Here is an 18,081-nt window from a genome sequence, read left to right as displayed (position 1 = left end):
AATAGTTACTTGTATAGATTTCAAATCGAGCAGGTTAACCCAGTGACTTGTCCGAGTCAAACGAATCAACCCTTCTATTCGGTCAATCCATTGGTTTATCTAGTCCTCACCTATGTCACATGGCTACGGGTGCGGGGGTGCGGCACTTTCAAAAACCTTGGGCACAGGGGTGCGGCAAAAAAAAAAAAATATATGTATATATATGTATATAAATATATATATATATATAATTTTTAAGTTTTATCAGTTAACAACATTATCAGTTTCACAGTCTGAATTAGTTCATACTTACATATGCGTGGCTTAATCTTTGACACAAGCATATGTGTAAAACCCTCGTTTAAAAACAAAGTCGGACACGTGCCGGGCATGTGCCGATGTTAGGTTCCAGATTATTCGCCTGCATCTTTTAAAAGATGCATGCTGAGAGGCGAGGGGCAAAACCCTTGCCCCTTTTCTCTCTCCTTTAGCTCGCTCGTCTCCATCCCCTTCGTTGTTGATGTCGGCGATCGAATCGCCGGTGACCCCCGTGCTCCGACAATCACTGCTGTTGACAACCCATTTCCACCACCCCAGTCCTGCGCCCCCCCTGCGAGACCCTCCGAAACCCCGATCTCTCTTTTCCTCTCTCTGCTGTCTGCAATCGCCGCCGCCGGCGATCCTCCGGGACTACCTCTCTTTCCCTCTGCCTCTCGTACTCTCTCAACCTCCCTGGGTTCTCTGGTACCACCGCCGACCCCCTTTGTTGAGATCCTGGACGATCGCCCGACACCCCGCGTCGCCTCCTTTTTGCCGCTGTCAAACCCCCCGACGAGCCGCCTGGGCCGTTCCTTGCCACCGGTGTCCCTGGGCTCCCCCTTCATCGGTGAATCTACAGGTATACCGCCTCTTCTCTCTACCTTCTACTTTGACCTCTTCTGTTTTCTCGGTCAAGCAGCAGGATCGCCGCCTGCATTGTGCCGTCAGGCGGGCAGGGTCAGGTTGACCGCACCCAAGGTCGGGTTGATCACACTGGGTGCCGCACCCGCACACACACCCACATCGCATCGCGTGTGTGCGGCACCTGGTTGGCCGAATCCCTGTGACATAGGTCCTCACATGTCTGCTTCATTTATACACAAACACAATTTGATGGGACACCTTAATGGAATTTGATGGGAAAGTGGTAGATGGAGCAAAAGTTTTACTCTAAATTATGGAAATAACAACAATAATATTCCATTTTGTTCTTATTGCAAGAATCATGAACCCACATTGGAGAAAACATTAGTATATCCAAACATTTACAAGTGCTAAAAGGAGATCAATGATGCCATAAACCTCTTCAAACTCAGAGCCAACAACCTCAGTTGCTAATGCCAGCCCAAGTTATGTAGCTTAGTGCATCCTGTTTCAAATGTCAGCGTGTAGTCTATTGGTGATGGATCATATTTGAAATCTTTAGCTACCAACCATGTCATGGCAGAGAATAGGTAAATTCTCATATTTGATCTAAAAAAAATTGTTAATTACTGGTCATGACAATCAATTTTGTACTTAACATAGTGTACAATATGCAATGATATGTATCTCGTAGTTATGGGGGAAACTGATATGATACACACCTGGACCACATTTTGGGTGTATATTATACTAGTGTCGGGTGTATCGGACTGTATACCCTTGTATTACCGTCTGTCTTAGGTGGGGACAGACTTGTCCCTTTTTTGTTTGACCATCTCAAAGTGTATATATATAATCAATATAATTATATATTATTGTAAATTCTGCATTTTTCTTGACTTTTTTGTTTGTATCCCAACTAGTCTTGCCTAGGCCTTTTAAAGATCTCCCACCAACTTGCGCTTTTGACTAAATTAGGCTGGAAGCTCTGTCTAACCTATGGGCTGCTCACTCTCAGACGACCTCAATTTACCAAGTGTCAGCCTTGATCCTCAGTCTCTAAAAGAATGAATGGATTCTTGGGTGCTATGTGACATGGGTGCGGGGATGCGGCACTTTAAAAAACCTTGGGTGCAGGGCTGTGGCAGGGCAAAAATGTAAAAATCTATATATATATATATATAATTTTAAAGTTTTAACAGTTAACATTGTCATAATATCATTCATCATGCATGCAATATATCAAATTAACAATTCTACAAAAGCTGGAACGACAATCGGCAGGTCAAGGCCCCTGTCGGAAAATATCGACATTCGACAGGGCTTTGCCCTTGCTGGAGAATAACAAGCCCCCCCTGCCAAAAAGATTGTCGACAGGGGCCTCGCCCCTGCTGGAGGAAAGATGGTCGGCAGGGGCAAGGCCCCTGCCGAAAGAGGACTGCCGACAAGGGCCTCGCCCCTGTCGGAGAAATGACCGACGATAGGGGCAAATCCCCTACCAGAGAAATCCCGTCGACAGGGGTCTTGCCCCTGCCGAAAAAACAATCGGCATGGGCAAAACTCCTTGCCAGGAAAATGGTGGTCGACAGGGGCAAGCCCCTGCCTAAGGAGATGGAGGGAGGCAGGGCTTCACCCTTCATGCCGAAACTTCGAGCGATAGGAGCGAAGCCCCTGCCAGATAGGACTCAGGCGACAGAGAGGGGGAGGGCCCTCCAATAGCACAGAGAGGTGGGAGGGAGGGGCGGCAGGGGCCGCCGTGAAAGTGCAATAGGATCGAGGCAACGAGCACTAGAGGGGGGGTGAATAGTGCTTTTAAATATCGTATGCGGAATTTTGTAATTCGCAAAGCAATCACACAAAGACCACAATAATTTATCCTGGTTCGGTCTTTTCCGACCTACATTCAGTCCCCAAGCAAAACCCGCTTGAGATTTCCACTATCAACCTTGTGTAACTAAAAGATCATACAGACCAAATCCGGTCCTACTTTCAGTAACACACCTACTGAAAGCAAACAACTCTTTTAAACCAAGGAGTTTTTCCTTTTACAGAAAAAGAAATAAGTAACAACTTACAAAACAACCTACGAGCCTTCTTATGAATGCAAATGAGATGCAATTGACTTTTGAGATTGTTGAAATACTCTACTCACGAATTCACTATCTCTCAAAGGAATTTGAGTGAAAAGCTGAAGTGAAAAATATCACGTGAGTGAGAAAAAGAATATGAGTGAAAAGCAAAGAGTAATTGATTCAAATTGATTGAATTGTTGTTGTTTTGAGTGTAGAATGCACTCATATTTATAGTTGAAAGTTTTCATACGTTGAGGGTATGAAAGGGTATCAAAACGGTCTATTTTGAATGATCAAAACGTTTGAAAAATGAAAAGACACGCATTTTTGAAGTTTCAGGAAAAACGACAAAATTAGTCGACTGGAACAGTAGTTAGTCGACTAATAGTTAGTTATTAGTAGACTGATAGTTATCGTCGGTCGACTGAGTTGTTTATCGATCCGTTTGAAAATCTGAAGTTTTGAAACTTAGTCGACTAGAGAAAAATTAGTCGACTGATAATATCATCAGTAGACTGAAAAACCTTTCAGTCGACTGCTGCTAAAATTTTCTGAAAAACATACATTCTGTCCGGTCGACTGATAAAAGCATTAGTCGACTGCTGCTAAATTTTCAGAAAACACATGTTCTGTCCGGTCGACTAATAAAACCTTCGGTCGACTAATTTGACAAAAATAACATTTTGCTTATAAAATTTGGTGCGAAAGGATTAGTCGACTGGTAAGTCTATTTGTCGACTAATAAACACGAAAATTTAAGAAAAGAGTTTTCTAAAAACATTTTCATGAAGTGTTCTTTTAGAAAAGTTTTTCTAAAGACTTTTTAGGTGAAATGCAACCGAAATATGCACTCTAAGTAAGGCTCTTAAAATAATCTAAGACTTTTAATGAATTTAACATTTGCACACTAGTCTTCAAAGATTCTTGATCGAATTCTTCAATGTTTGTCATTGTTCTTCATTGCCTTAGCTGAAATGTAGTTGCTTTACTTGTTCATCATCAAAACCTTGTACTTGAAGTATCATGTACAGCTTCATTGTCGTAACAATCTCCCCCTTTTTGATGATGACAAACTTAATCAAAGATGAAGCATTTAGATGCATAGATGGAGATTTTACTCCCCCTATCAATATGCTGCAAAACATTAAAAGTTAGTACATTCAAAGCACATATATCACATATTGATTGGTTTGCATTTCCATCATTACTTCATGCATTTTAAAAACTTTTTCATAAATGCAATTTTCAATGCTTTCTTATGATGTAATTTCCATGTCATAATGCAATTTGCAATTTCTATTTTTTTCTCTTAATTTTTCATTTCTCATGCAAGATCTATCTTTTTCTAGACACAATTGTGTCTAATTCTATCTTTTTCTCCCCTTTTGTCATAATAAAAAAGTGTAAGGGCAGAAATAACATAAGCAAAATGTAAATACATATTTAAAATATTACAACCCATAAAGTATCAACGTTAGTAAAGACATAAAACAAAGATCAGAAAAGTGAGTTGAGCATGTCCTTGATTGCAGTAACATCTTTTTGAATCGAAGAAAGTTGTTGAGTCACATCTTCACGAAAAGTGCGTTGATGCAACTCCAAAGCTTCCCGTCGCTGCAAAACTTCATCATTGTCTTGAGTTGTAGAATTTTTTTTTTCGTTTTGCTTGAGATAAAGGTGTCACAAAAGATGGTGAAGGTTCAAAAATTGATGGTTCAGTAGGATCAGATGGTTCAATTTGATCAAAGTTTAAAGGAGGCAAATATTTAATTTTCATTCTTTTAAAAATGGTTTGATCAAAGAACTCGTTTTGCTCAATATATTTTTCATTAGTTAAGGAAACTTTGAAATGTCTGAAAATACGAGTAAGGAGACAACCATAAGGAAAAAATGGTTTTTGTTTCCACAAATTTGTAAAATACACGTTGGCCCAATTAACAGAAATATTTCCAAATAAGACATAAAGAGCCGTAGAAAGATCTGTGAAATAATAATCAAAAGAACCAGTTTTAGGTAGAACATTGTGGGCAAGAATTCGTCCAGCAATGCGTGCACGAGTTTGAAGATTGGTGTTTTTGAAAGGAGGACAATGAGGTGCACCTGAAAGAAGAATTTGTTCAAATTTTTTTTCATCATTTAGTTCAACAATATTAAAAAGAATGTCTGAAGGTGGAATTTCTAGGATTTCTCCAAGTAGTTTAGAATCAAACTCAATTTCAACATCACGAACAAGAGATGAAAGAACTTCAGTTTCATGATCAATTTGTAAATTTGTATAAAACAAGTGAATCAGAAAAGGATAATGAAGGGTATCTGTACAGGCATAAAAAAGATGTGAAATTCCTGGAAATAATTCTCTGATTTTGTAACGAGAAAACATGTGAAACAGGACATTTCGGCCTGATAAAATAGAAAGTGCAGAAATCGATCCAAAAGTATCATATAAAAGAGGATTTCGAAGTAATCTAAGAGAAAATCCATGTCTTGCTGAAGGTGTAGGAGGAGGAGAACCTTTTGCAGATGCAGTCTTTGAACGAGGCAGGGTTAAAAACAGATTCACCCAAAAAAGATGCAGAGAATGATATTGACTTCCAAATGGCGTTCGGCTGGAGGAAGATGTTGTCCGGACGTTGTGGCGGAGAACCAATGCAACATAATCACTTTGTGCAAAGTGAACGATGCGCCTTCTTCGATCGAGGTTGTGGGTAGAAGCCAAAACAATCGGCAGAACAACCCACCAAAAGGGATGTCGTTCTTCACAGATTTTAGGCAAGAATAGAGACGCGAGGAGGAGTCCGCCTGCTACAGAAATGGAGGATGACATGGTGGATGTCGGCGAGTGAGAAGAGGCGGCCACAAGCGGCGTTGGCTGAAGAGGCACCGATCACGGCAAGAGGATTCCGACGAAAAATCAAGAGACTCCCTGTCACGGCCAGAAGATTTCGGTGAGGAGAGGTTCGAACGGCACTCCGAGAGGTTTTTCGGAAGAGAGAAAGAGAGAGAGTGAGGGTTTCGTTTATCAAAGGATTTCGTTTTTAAGAAAAATGAAAAGGTGCGTAAAAAAAAATGAAATGATGCCCAAAAAAAAATCCGGTAAAAAAATCCAAGGGGTATCGGGTCCTTTCAATTAAATTTTTTTAAAAAATTTAGTCGACTAAAATTTTATCGGTCGACTAATAATGTGCGACTCTATCTAAAAAATTTAAAAGCATCAGTCGACTAGAAATATTATAGGTCGACTAATATGATACGACTCATTCTAAAAAAATTTTAAAGCATCAGTCGACTAAAATTTTATCGGTCGACTAATAAGGTGCTATTTTGAGATTTTGTTCAAAAATCAACATTTTATAAATCCAAAAATGAGCAAATGCCTAGTTCTCTCCTAATTCTCATAAAATCTTCATTTTTAAGTGGTTTAGTGAAGATATCGGCAAGTTGTTCATTAGTAGAAATAAAATTTAACGAAATATCTCCTTTTAACACATGATCTCTTAAGAAATGATGTCTAACTTCAATATGCTTAGTTCTTGAGTGTTGAATAGGATTTTTCGAAAGATTTATAGCACTAGTATTATTATCACAATAAATAGTTGTTGTGGAGTAATTCAAATCAAAATCTTTTAAGGTCTGTTTCATCCATAATACTTGTGAACACGCTAAACTAGCTGCTATATATTCTGCTTCAGTTGTTGAGAGTGACACTGAATTTTGCTTTTTACTAAACCAAGGGAATTTCCTAGGAAATGACAAGTTCCGCTAGTACTCTTGCGATCAGATTTACTTCTTGCAAAATCTGCATCACTATATGAAACTAAATCAAAGGAAGATGATTTTGGGTAAAACAAACCATAATCTGAAATATCTTTCAAGTAACGAAGAATTTGTTTTACTGCAGTTAAATGAGATTCCTTTGGATTAACTTGAAATCTTGCACACATACAAACACTAAACATTATATCAGGTCGATTAGCAGTTAAGTATAATAGAGATCCGATCATACCTCTATAGAGCTTAGTATCTACATTTTTACCATTTTCATCTTTATCAAGAGAAGTAGTTGTGCTCATAGGATTTCTTCTTGATTTTGATGAGTCCATCCTAAATCTCTTGAGAAGTTCTTTTGTATACTTAGCCTGATTGATGGAGATTTCTTCTTCAGCTTGCTTTATTTGAAGTCCAAGGAAGTATCTTAATTCGCCCATCAAGCTCATTTCAAATTCTTCCTGCATAGCTTTAGCAAATTCTTTACAAAGAGAATTATTAGTAGAACCAAATATTATGTCATCAACATAAATTTGCACAATAAGAATATCTGAATTAAGATTTTTAATAAATAAAGTGGAATCTACCCGACCAATGGAAAAACCAAATTGTTCTAGAAAATTTCGTAGTCTTTCATACCACGCTCTTGGTGCTTGTTTAAGTCCGTACAAAGCTCTTTTTAATTTGTAGACTTTTTCTGGATATTTCTCATTTTCAAAGCTTGGAGGTTGCTCTACATAAACTTCTTCATTGATGTGTCCATTTAAGAATGCACTCTTAACATCAATTTGATATAACTTAAAGTTCATGTAACTAGCAAAAGCAAGCATCATTCGAATTGACTCCAATCGAGCCACTGCTGCATAGGTTTCATCAAAATCTATGTCTTCTTCTTGATTATAGCCTGCTGTGTTTCGAATGACTTCGTCATTCTCGTTCAGCTTATTTCGGAAGACCCATCTTGTTCCAATTATTAGATGATCCTTTGGTCTATCAACTAGATCCCATACATCATTCATAGTAAATTGGTTAAGTTCTTCAGACATGGCCAAAAGCCAAAATTCATCATCACAAGCCTCATTGATATTCTTTGTATCTATTTTAGATATGAAAGCAACATTCGTAATATATTTTTCTAATTGCCTTCTAGTTTGGACACCACTCTTTATTTCTCCAATAACTTGTTCATATGGATGATTAGGAACTTCTTTCCAAACCAGTTGAAGAAGAACATTTTCTTGAGAAGTATTCTCTATCAAAGGTTCTTCTTGAAGTATTACTTCTTCTCCTTCGCTTAAAGGTATAACCTACTCACAATTCTCATCAAATGCAATATGTAAAGATTCTTCAATGCAAGATATTCTTTTATTAAAAACACGATAAGCTTTACTTCTAGAAGAATATCCAAGAAATATTGATTCATCTGATTTTGAATCAAATTTATCAAGATTATCTTTGGTATTTAACAAGAAGCATTTACTACCAAAAATTTTGAAATATGAGATCTTTGGTATACGATCATGATATAATTCAAAACATGTTTTATGTAAAATTGGTCGAATAAGAACACAATTTAAAACATAACATGTTGTATTTATTGCTTCAGCCCAAAAGTATTTTGGTAAATTTTTATCTTGAAGCATGGTTCTAACACATTCTTGCAAAGTTCTATTCTTTCTTTCAACAACTCCATTTTGTGGAGCCGCTCTAGGAAAAACAAAGTTGTGAGATATACCATGTAGATCACAAAACTTTAGAAAAGATTCATTTTCAAATTCACCACCATGATCACTACGAATTTTAATTATAGATATAGATTTTTCATTTGTAATTCTTCTACAAAGTTTGAAAAATTCAGGAAAAACATCATTTTTGCTTTTTAGAAAAATCACCATGTAAATCGAGAATAATCATCTACTATAACAAAAGCATACTTGCTACCATTCAAACTTTGAATTCTAGATGGTCCAAATAGATCTAAATGTAAAAGTTCAAGATGACGTTTTGTTGAAACTATATCTTTTGCCTTAAAAGAACTCTTGATTTGTTTACCCATTTGGCAAACATCACATAAGTGATCTTTCTTATATGGTATTCTAGGTAGGCCTCTAACAAGATCATTCTTGGATAACTTGGAAATAATTTTAAAGTTAACATGTCCAACTCTCTTGTGCCATAACCATTGAATTTCATTTGAAACAATAAGACATTTTTCATTAAAAGTGGGTAACTCATCTAGATAAAGTTCATACACATTGTTCCTTCTTTTACCTTTAAAAATGATCTTTTTAGATTGAAAATCAGAAATTAAGCATAAATCATGTTCAAAAGAAACGAGATAACCTTTATTACATAATTGACTAATAGATAATAAATTATGCATTAAACCATCTACTAAAAGAACATTTTCTATCAAAGAAAATTTTGGATTACCAATATTACCAATACCTATTACTTTTCTCTTGTTATTGTCACCAAAGGTGACGGTTCCTCCATCCTTACTTTGGAGGGTGGAAAATAACTCCGGCCTTCCAGTCATATGTTTGGAACAACCGCTGTCCAATATCCATTTGCTCTTTATTTTGTATACCTACAACAAAATTAGAAGACAAAGCATTTGACCCCTTTCTATTTTTGGGTCCATGAGAGTTAGTCTTTGGAACCCATATCCATTTGGATTTTGGTTTCCTTTGATAATAAATATTCTTTCTGTAAAAAGATTTAGCATTTCTAGATTTATCATGTCTAGGCTTATAAGCATTATAAGTTCCATGATTAAATGCATTTCTATTAGAACTAGAAAATTTAGTTCTATGAACAAATGGTTGAGAATATTGTCTTTGATTCTTCACCACATAGTTTGGTCTATTTTGAGTATCAAAGAAGCTATATCCCAATCCGGTTTTATTAACCGAGCATCTTTGAGAACCAAGAAGTCTTTCTAGATTCTCTTGACTATTTGTGAATTTGGTGACTATAGAAACAAGGTCATTTGATTTTTCTTTTAGACTAGTTATTTCATTTTGTAAGAGATTAGTTCTAATTCCAATTTCTTTTATCTCAAATGCTTGACAAGAGTTTTCCTTCTTAAGATCTTCTATCTCTAGAAGTAACACTTTGTTTTGAGAGTCAAGAGTTGAATTTTCAGTTTTTAACTCTTTGTTTTAGAACTTAAACTTTTAAATTTAGCATATAAATCATTGAATGCTTCTAATAAATCATCATAGTCAAATTGACTTACCGAATCTTCTTGTGCTACAAAGCACATGTTGACGACTTCTTCATTTGATTCTTCATCGGAAGAGGAGTCACTATCATCCCAACATGCTTGAAATGCCTTTTTCTTCTTGAATTGGTCTTTGGACTTGATTTTGAGAAGAGGACAATCTTTCTTGATATGTCCAGCCTTTTTGCAATTAAAACACTTGACTTCATTTGGATTGGAAGAGTCTGCTTTCTTTACCTTTGAAATCTTCCCTTTTTAATGAATCTTCTGAATTTCCTTGTAATGAGGGCAATATCTTCATCTTCATCTTCTTCTGAATCTTCAAAGTCAGAAGTAACCGTAAAAGCAAGAGATTTCTTCTTGGGTTCTTCTTCTTGTTTGTCTTGAAGTTGGACTTCATATGCCATTAGGTTACCAACCAAATCTTCAAGAGTGAGAGTGTTTAAATCATTTGCTTCTTCAATAGCTGTGGTTTTTCTTTCCCATTCAGGAGTTAAACACCTTAGGATCTTTCTGACTAAATCCACTTGTGAATATTCTTTTTCAAGGGATTTCAGAGTGTTAGTTATATCGGTCATTCTTGTTACCATGTCCGATATAGATTCATTTTGCTTCATTTTAAACAATTCAAATTTATGAACTAAAGAAGCAATTTTAGATTCCTTTACCTTTGACGTACCTTTGCGAGTCACGAGAAATATATGTCAGATTTCATTTGCTGTAGATCATTGAGAGATGCGATTGAACTCTACCTTGTCAACGTCACAATACAATGCATTCATAGCCTTGGCATTAAGTGAAGTAGTCTTCTTTTCTTCATCGGTCCATTGACTAAAATCAGTTGATGACATTTGGTACTTTTCTGAAACAACTCTCCAAATTTCGAGATCCATGGATTGTAAGAATATGGTCATTCTCATTTTCCAGTATCCGTAGTTTGTTCCGTCGAAAAGAGGAGGACGAACAAAGGAGCAACCTTCTTTGTGCTGAGATGATGTTGCCATGCTAGATGATGGTCAAATCAAAATAATAGCGAACCTTGCTCTGATATCAAATGAAAGTGCAGTAGGATCGAGGCAACGAGCACTAGAGGGGGGGTGAATAGTGCTTTTAAATATCGTCTGCGGAATTTTGTAATTCGCAAAGCAATCACACAAAAAACACAATAATTTATTCTAGTTCGGTCTTTTCCGACCTACATCCAGTCCCCAAGCAAAACCCGCTTGAGATTTCCACTATCAACCTTGTGTAACTACAAGATCATACAGACCAAATCCGGTCCCACTTTCAGTAACACACCTACTGAAAGCAAACAACTCCTTTAAACCAAGGAGTCTTTCCTTTTACAGAAAAAGAAATAAGTAACAACTTACAAAACAACCTACGAGCCTTCTTATGAATGCAAATGAGATGCAATTGACTTTTGAGGTTGTTGAAATACTCTACTCACGAATTCACTATCTCTCAAAGGAATTTGAGTGAAAAGCTGAAGTGAAAAATATCACGTGAGTGAGAAAAAGAATATGAGTGAAAAGCAAAGAGTAATTGATTCAAATTGATTGAATTGTTGTTGTTTTGAGTGTAGAATGCACTCATATTTATAGTTGAAAGTTTCCATACGTTGAGGGTATGAAAGGGTGTCAAAACGGTCTATTTTGAATGATCAAAACGTTTAAAAAATGAAAAGACACACCTTTTTGAAGTTTCAGGAAAAACGACAAAATTAGTCGACTGGAACAGTAGTTAGTCGACTAATAGTTAGTTATTAGTAGACTGACAGTTATCGTCGGTCGACTGATCTGTTTATCGAGTCGTTTGAAAATCTAAAGTTTTGAAACTTAGTCGACTAGAGAAAAATTAGTCGATTGATAATATCATCAGTAGACTGAAAAACCTTTCAGTCGACTGCTGTTAAAATTTTCTGAAAAACATATATTCTGTCCGGTCGACTGATAAAAGCATTAGTCGACTGCTGCTAAATTTCCAGCAAAAACATGTTCTGTCCGGTCGACTAATAAAACTTTCGGTCGACTAATTTGACAAAAATGACATTTTGCTTAGAAAATTTGGCGCGAAAGGATTAGTCGACTGGTGAGCCTATTGGTCGACTAATAAAGACGAAAATTTAAGAAAAGAGTTTTCTAAAAACATTTTCATGAAGTGTTCTTTTAGAAAAGTTTTTCTAAAGACTTTTTAGGTGAAATGCAACCGAAATATGCACTCTAAGTAAGACTCTTACAAGAATCTAAGACTTTTAATGAATTTAACATTTGCACACTAGTCTCCAAAGATTCTTCATCGAATTCTTCAATGTTTATCATTGTTCTTCATTGCCTTAGCTGAAATGCAGTGGCTTTACTTGTTCATCATCAAAACCTTGTACTTGAAGTATCATGTACGACTTCATTGTCGTAACACGCCGGCCACCGGCCTCCTGCCGACGAACACAGGGAGAGGGAGGAAGGAGAAGACAAAAGGAGGGGGTCCGGCAGGTGGCCCCTGTCGCCCTCCCCTTGTCCTTTGAGGCCTACCTGAGGGTTTAGAAAAGTTTTTCTAAAGACTTTTTAGGTGAAATGCAACCGAAATATGCACTCTAAGTAAGGTTCTTACAAGAATCTAAGACTTTTAATGAATTTAACATTTGCACACTAGTCTTCAAAGATTTTTCATCGAATTCTTCAATGTTTGTCATTGTTCTTCATTGCCTTAGCTGAAATGCAGTTGCTTTACTTGTTTATCATCAAAACCTTGTACTTGAAGTATCATGTACGACTTCATTGTCGTAACACGCCGGCCACCTGCCGACCCTCAGGTTGGCCTCAAAGGACAAGGGGAGGGCGACAGGGGCCACCTGCCGGACCCCCTCCCACAAATAGAGAGGGAGGAAGGCGTGGCAGGGGCCACCGGCCTCCTGCCGACGAACACAGGGAGAGGGAGGAAGGAGAAGACAAAGGGAGAAGTGGAGGAAGAGGAGGAGCGTACCTGCAAGCTCCGGCCGTCGTCGGGGTTGCGGGTGGTATTGACGCCAACGATCGTCAAAGGTATGCGATGAGGGAGAGGAGGAGGTGGTGTTGGGCTCCCCTGAGAGAGGAGGTGAGAGAGCAGAGGAGCGTAGGAGAGGAGAGGAAAGGTCTGGCGGAGGTCATCGGCGACATCGGAGTCCAGCAGAGAGATCGACGTCGGGAGGAGAGGAAGGAAGGATTAGGGCAAAACAAATTTGCACTAATCCTTACAACCCTTTTGATCGGGCAATTTTTTTTTAAGTCCAAAAATTGGACCAAAATGACCCTGGGTGCATTGACCACGGGTTGGGTTGACCACACCGGGTGCCGCACGTGCACCCGCGTCGCATCACGTCGATGAGGGTGCAGCACCTAGTTTGCCGAATCCCTGTGACTTAGCTTGGGAGGTGAAAGGGTACACTCCCACATAATACTAGAGGAAAATTAAAGTTGAGGATAGAGCTTCATGCATTCGATATTCAAAACAGCTTGATGGAAAGGACATCAGATTACCTAGGGGAGGCTGTGTACCAAAATCCTAATCATGAAGCTTATTGTATAGAATAGGCATGGTCAGGGTTCTTAGCGACCTCTCCTTGGAAACTTGATTAAGAAAAGGTGCTTTGATATTGTGGGCATTAGTGTTATATAAATTGGAGCAGGTGGATATTTGGTTTGTTAATAATATCTGGTGTGATTGCAGTTTTGCATTTAAACCCTCTAGAAGTTAGGGTATCATGATGATATGGCATCGAGATTGGCAATTTGTCTGTCTCCATTCTTTTCCACAATGGTTTTGAAGACGACATATTTATCTTAAGTTCTTAACGATAGTTTATGACCTTGATTTATGAGATATTGAAAAGCATTTTTGGAGGAGCTTTCTGGTATTTGTTTTTATTAATGAATTACCAAAGGTGGAGACTTTTTTTTTATGACAAACATTGAGCATGTATTCATTTGCAGTTTAAAACTGAAGTAGCATCTATTTTCTAAGGACCAAATTGATATTTTTAGCTAGCTGTCATAATTTTTGGCTCTTCAGAAAGGTTAAATTGAATCAGTGTGCTAGAAGGATTTTTGAGAAAAAAGATGATAACTTGAATCCATGGCTTTTGTTGTTCATTTTGACCTCATATAATGATATAATCATCAAGCTCAGCTGCAAAAGGTAATATTTGCCTGCTTGATTTTATAATTCTGATGAATATTAGTAGAATGCTATGTCACCTGGGTACAGGTACGGGTACAGAGGGTACGACATGACAATTCAGAAAAATGTGGCTACGGGGACACGGCTATATATATATTAAATACAAAATAAACTGAATATAATCTAAATATATATGCTATATCTAAAATATATATTATATACTGAAAATATAATTAAAGTTATAAATTAAATACAAACTTGTATGTAAAATGGCATGTCCGGGTGTCGACGTGCATCGACACGGGGATATGCGTGTCAACAAGGGTACGGAGGGCAAAATGGAGTGTCCGGGTACCATAGGTAGAATGAAACTGTCATTGATTTTCCTTTTCAACATCAGCCAATCTTTTTTATATATTGTCAGTTACATGTCAATTTGGTGTTCTTTCAATTTCAATATTCTGATGAACCTTTACCATATGCAGATCGCGGGCAATGGTGGAATTGCTTCATCTGTTCTGCAACTATCTGCCATTACGCATGTGAAGCAGTTTCTCATTGCAATGTTTGTGATGGACACATGGCAGTATTTCATTCATAGGTACATGCACTACAACAAGTTTCTGTACAGGCACATTCACTCCTATCATCATAGACTTGTGGTCCCTTATTCCTTTGGTGCTTTATATAATCATCCTTTGGAAGGTCTGCTGATGGATACTGTAGGTGGTGCTTTATCATTCCTCATCTCAGGAATGTCGCCTCGTGCTTCCATTTTCTTCTTCTCCTTTGCTACAATTAAAACAGTTGATGACCATTGTGGACTATGGTTGCCTGGGAACTTGTTTCACATTTTCTTCCAAAATAATACTGCATATCATGATATTCATCATCAACTGTATGGAAACAAATACAACTTCTCACAGCCATTCTTTGTCATGTGGGATAAAATCCTTGGGACATACATGCCTTATAGTCTTAAGCAAAGAAGTGGTGGGGGGTTAGAAGCTCATCCGACCAAAGACTGAGAGAGATCATCAAACATTTGCTTTTTTTTTTTATGTAAAGTCATACTTATGTTATTTGTATATAAATTATGGATGAAAAAGGTGTATTATCAGTTTTTATATGTATGAAACTTGTTCTTTAGTGCGCTCGTATTGCATATGGATTTTTCTATATTCAGCTGATATTCTCTTGAACTACACCATTTGTGGTATACAGTAATTCTTCTTTTTTTAAGCAGTAAAAATTTCATTTCTGATCAAAACTGTACAAATTTGTTGCGGTTATCATGCACAAACGTGATAAAATATTCAATTCAGCTGTCTACTGAAGTTGCTGGAAACTGATGGCGTCTTTGTTGGGAAAAACAGCAGAACCTGCAAACTGATGGCATATTTTATCTGGAAACATGGGGCAAAACTGACTATTCGGAAAATATTATGTGATTCTTGCACATTTAGCTGATTAGATCATTATGTTAGCTCCATGATCAAGCATTTTTTATGTGACTCTTGCTCATTTAGTTGATTACATTGTCATATTGTCTCCATGGTCATGCACATCCATATTTTGATCCTGGTAGAATATCTGGATTCTGGAATTCTTTTTTCTTTTTGTGAATACCAGTGGAATTGATGGTTATATCGTGCATGCAAATTAAATACATTTTTAGGTATAATTTTGATTCAAGTGTGTTACAGACCATTTATTTTCCCTTTATTCATGCCTTTTAGTACATTAACCGTAAATAACACAAAATTACAAGGTATATCAATGGGCTTTAAGGCCAAATACACACCACTATGGACAAATACACAAATCACTATGGGAAAATACACTATCCACTAACCGCAAATAACAACGACACTAAGGCACGCGAGAGCATTCAAGATAAACACATAAAAAAAATTATTTTTCTTTAGTAAAATGCCTTTAACAAGCATACTTTACAATGGGAAGGAACCCATATATATATATATATATATGATGATGATGAAGAGGACAAAAGAGAAGGCATATTAGTTGTTAGACATGCCTAACGATTAGTTGCCAATAGCTAGTTTCAAGCAAATAAAAAATTATAACAAGATTTAATATATATTATATAATATATGTACAAAGGATATACATAAACATATATACATACAAGTACTATACACATATACATAAATATACTTGTATTTATATACATTTATATACATACATATAAGTATATACATATATGTGTATAACAAAAATATATCAAATATGAACACTAACATGGCATTGAAGTACCATGAGTCATTTGTTCTTAATTCTCTATCTTACTATCAATTTTGTTATATAGAATTACATTATGTGCTTGCTCATTATGTGGGCAGAATCTTCAGTGATGCCATAACTTAAGCCAACTCTATTGCTCCTTTTAGATATTCTTCTCTAACATAATGACAATCCATCTTTATATACTTTGTCCACTCATGGAAGATAAAAATCTGATCACTTTCTATATAGATTGCACTTTTGTTGTCGCAATATATCTTCGATGAAATTGAGGTGTTTCTCTCAAGTACATTAGAATAATTAAAGATATGTATGAAGGAGTAGTAACCAATGTCCGCACTTGTGGAGGGGTGACAACCAATTTTCCTATAACGGTTGGGTTACATCAAGGCGTAGTTGTTGTTGGTTGGGTTACATCAAGGATCTGCTTTAAGCCCTTTCCTATTTGCTATAGTGATGGATGAGCTTACGAGATCAATTCAAGAAAATGTGCCGTGGTGTATGTTGTTTGCTGATGATATTGTTTTGATTGATGAGTCTAGAGCTGAGGTTAATGCTAAGTTAGAATTATGAAGACAGACATTGGAAGCAAGAGGTTTTAAGTTGAGTAAGAGTAAGACATAATACATGGAATGTCGGTTTAGTAAGCAACGAAGTAGTGATGGGAGTGTAGTGAAGCTTGGTGAGCAAGAAATACCGGTGAGTGATTGTTTCAAATATTTAGGATCTATCATTCAAAAGTATGGAGAAATTGATGGAGATGTAAATCATAGAATAAAGGTTGGGTGGATGAAATGGAAAAGTGCATCTGGAGTGTTGTGCGATCGTAAAATACCATTGCGGTTGAAGGGAATGTTTTATAGGACGACTATTAGGCTTGCTTTACTATATGGTACGGAATGTTGGGCTGCCAAGAGGCATCATATTCAAAAAATGAGTGTAGCTGAGATGCGTATGCTGAGATGGATGTGTGGAAATACAATAAAAGATAAGATTCGGAATGAGGAGATACATAAGAAGGTAGGCGTTGCACCCATTGAAAATAAGATGAGAGAGAATCGTTTACGGTGGTTTGGACATATTTGGCGAAGGCCTAATGATGCTCCAGTTAGAAGGATGGAGAAATGAGAAAATATATTAGTTAAAAGAGGTCGGGGTAGGCCTAGGAAGACATGGATGAAGGTGATAGGAAAGGATATGAATGCTTTGAACCTCACCGAGGACATGACATTGGATAGAAATGATTGGAGGAGAAGGATTCATGTGGAAGACCCAAAATGATTTTCTTTTTTGGTTCATATCGCCGACCCCAATTATTTTGGGATGAAGACGTAGTTGTTGTTGTTGTTTGTTGTTGAAATTGAGATGTTGACTCCCATGCCTCTAAGTAAGCTCCTCATCCATACAAGTTCGGTGGTCGTGGTCACGATGGCATGATATTCAACTTATGTCAATGATCAAGATAGTTTTTGTTACTTCTTACACCTCTAAGAAATAAGTGAGTCTCCTAAAATCACATAAAAGCTAATAGTGATGACTATCATTTGAATTTTCTCTCCAATCAACATTAGTATAAGCAATCAAATTCAAAGAAGAAGAAGATGATAAAAATAGACCTTTAGTGATAGTGTTCTTGATATACTGACAATTCTTAAAACAATACTCGTGTGTATTGCAATAAGGGCATGTTGAAACTTACGTGTTGTGTAAACT

The 18,081-nt window shown here is 36.9% G+C and overlaps 1 protein-coding gene across 2 annotated transcripts in view; it reads left to right on the top strand.

Moving 5' to 3' along the window:
- Nucleotides 1-18,081, top strand: part of LOC149816790 (sphinganine C4-monooxygenase 1-like) — a 71,694-nt gene that overhangs the window by 13,864 nt on the left and 39,749 nt on the right. The window contains exon 2 of one of the 2 annotated variants that reach the window (XM_089986717.1): nucleotides 14,586-14,701. In XM_089986717.1, the coding sequence (XP_089842843.1) occupies nucleotides 14,586-14,701 (116 nt within the window). Of the gene's footprint in view, nucleotides 1-14,585; nucleotides 15,247-18,081 lie in introns of those variants that run through there. The other variant, XM_089986716.1, reaches the window with a different exon arrangement.

Source organism: Nuphar pumila, chromosome 14 (assembly GCF_984573655.1).
Source record: "Nuphar pumila chromosome 14, dmNupPumi1.hap1.1, whole genome shotgun sequence".
NCBI lineage: Eukaryota > Viridiplantae > Streptophyta > Magnoliopsida > Nymphaeales > Nymphaeaceae > Nuphar > Nuphar pumila.
The sequence above is the reverse complement of the archived record's forward strand: the minus strand, read 5'-3'. Positions and strand labels throughout refer to the sequence as shown.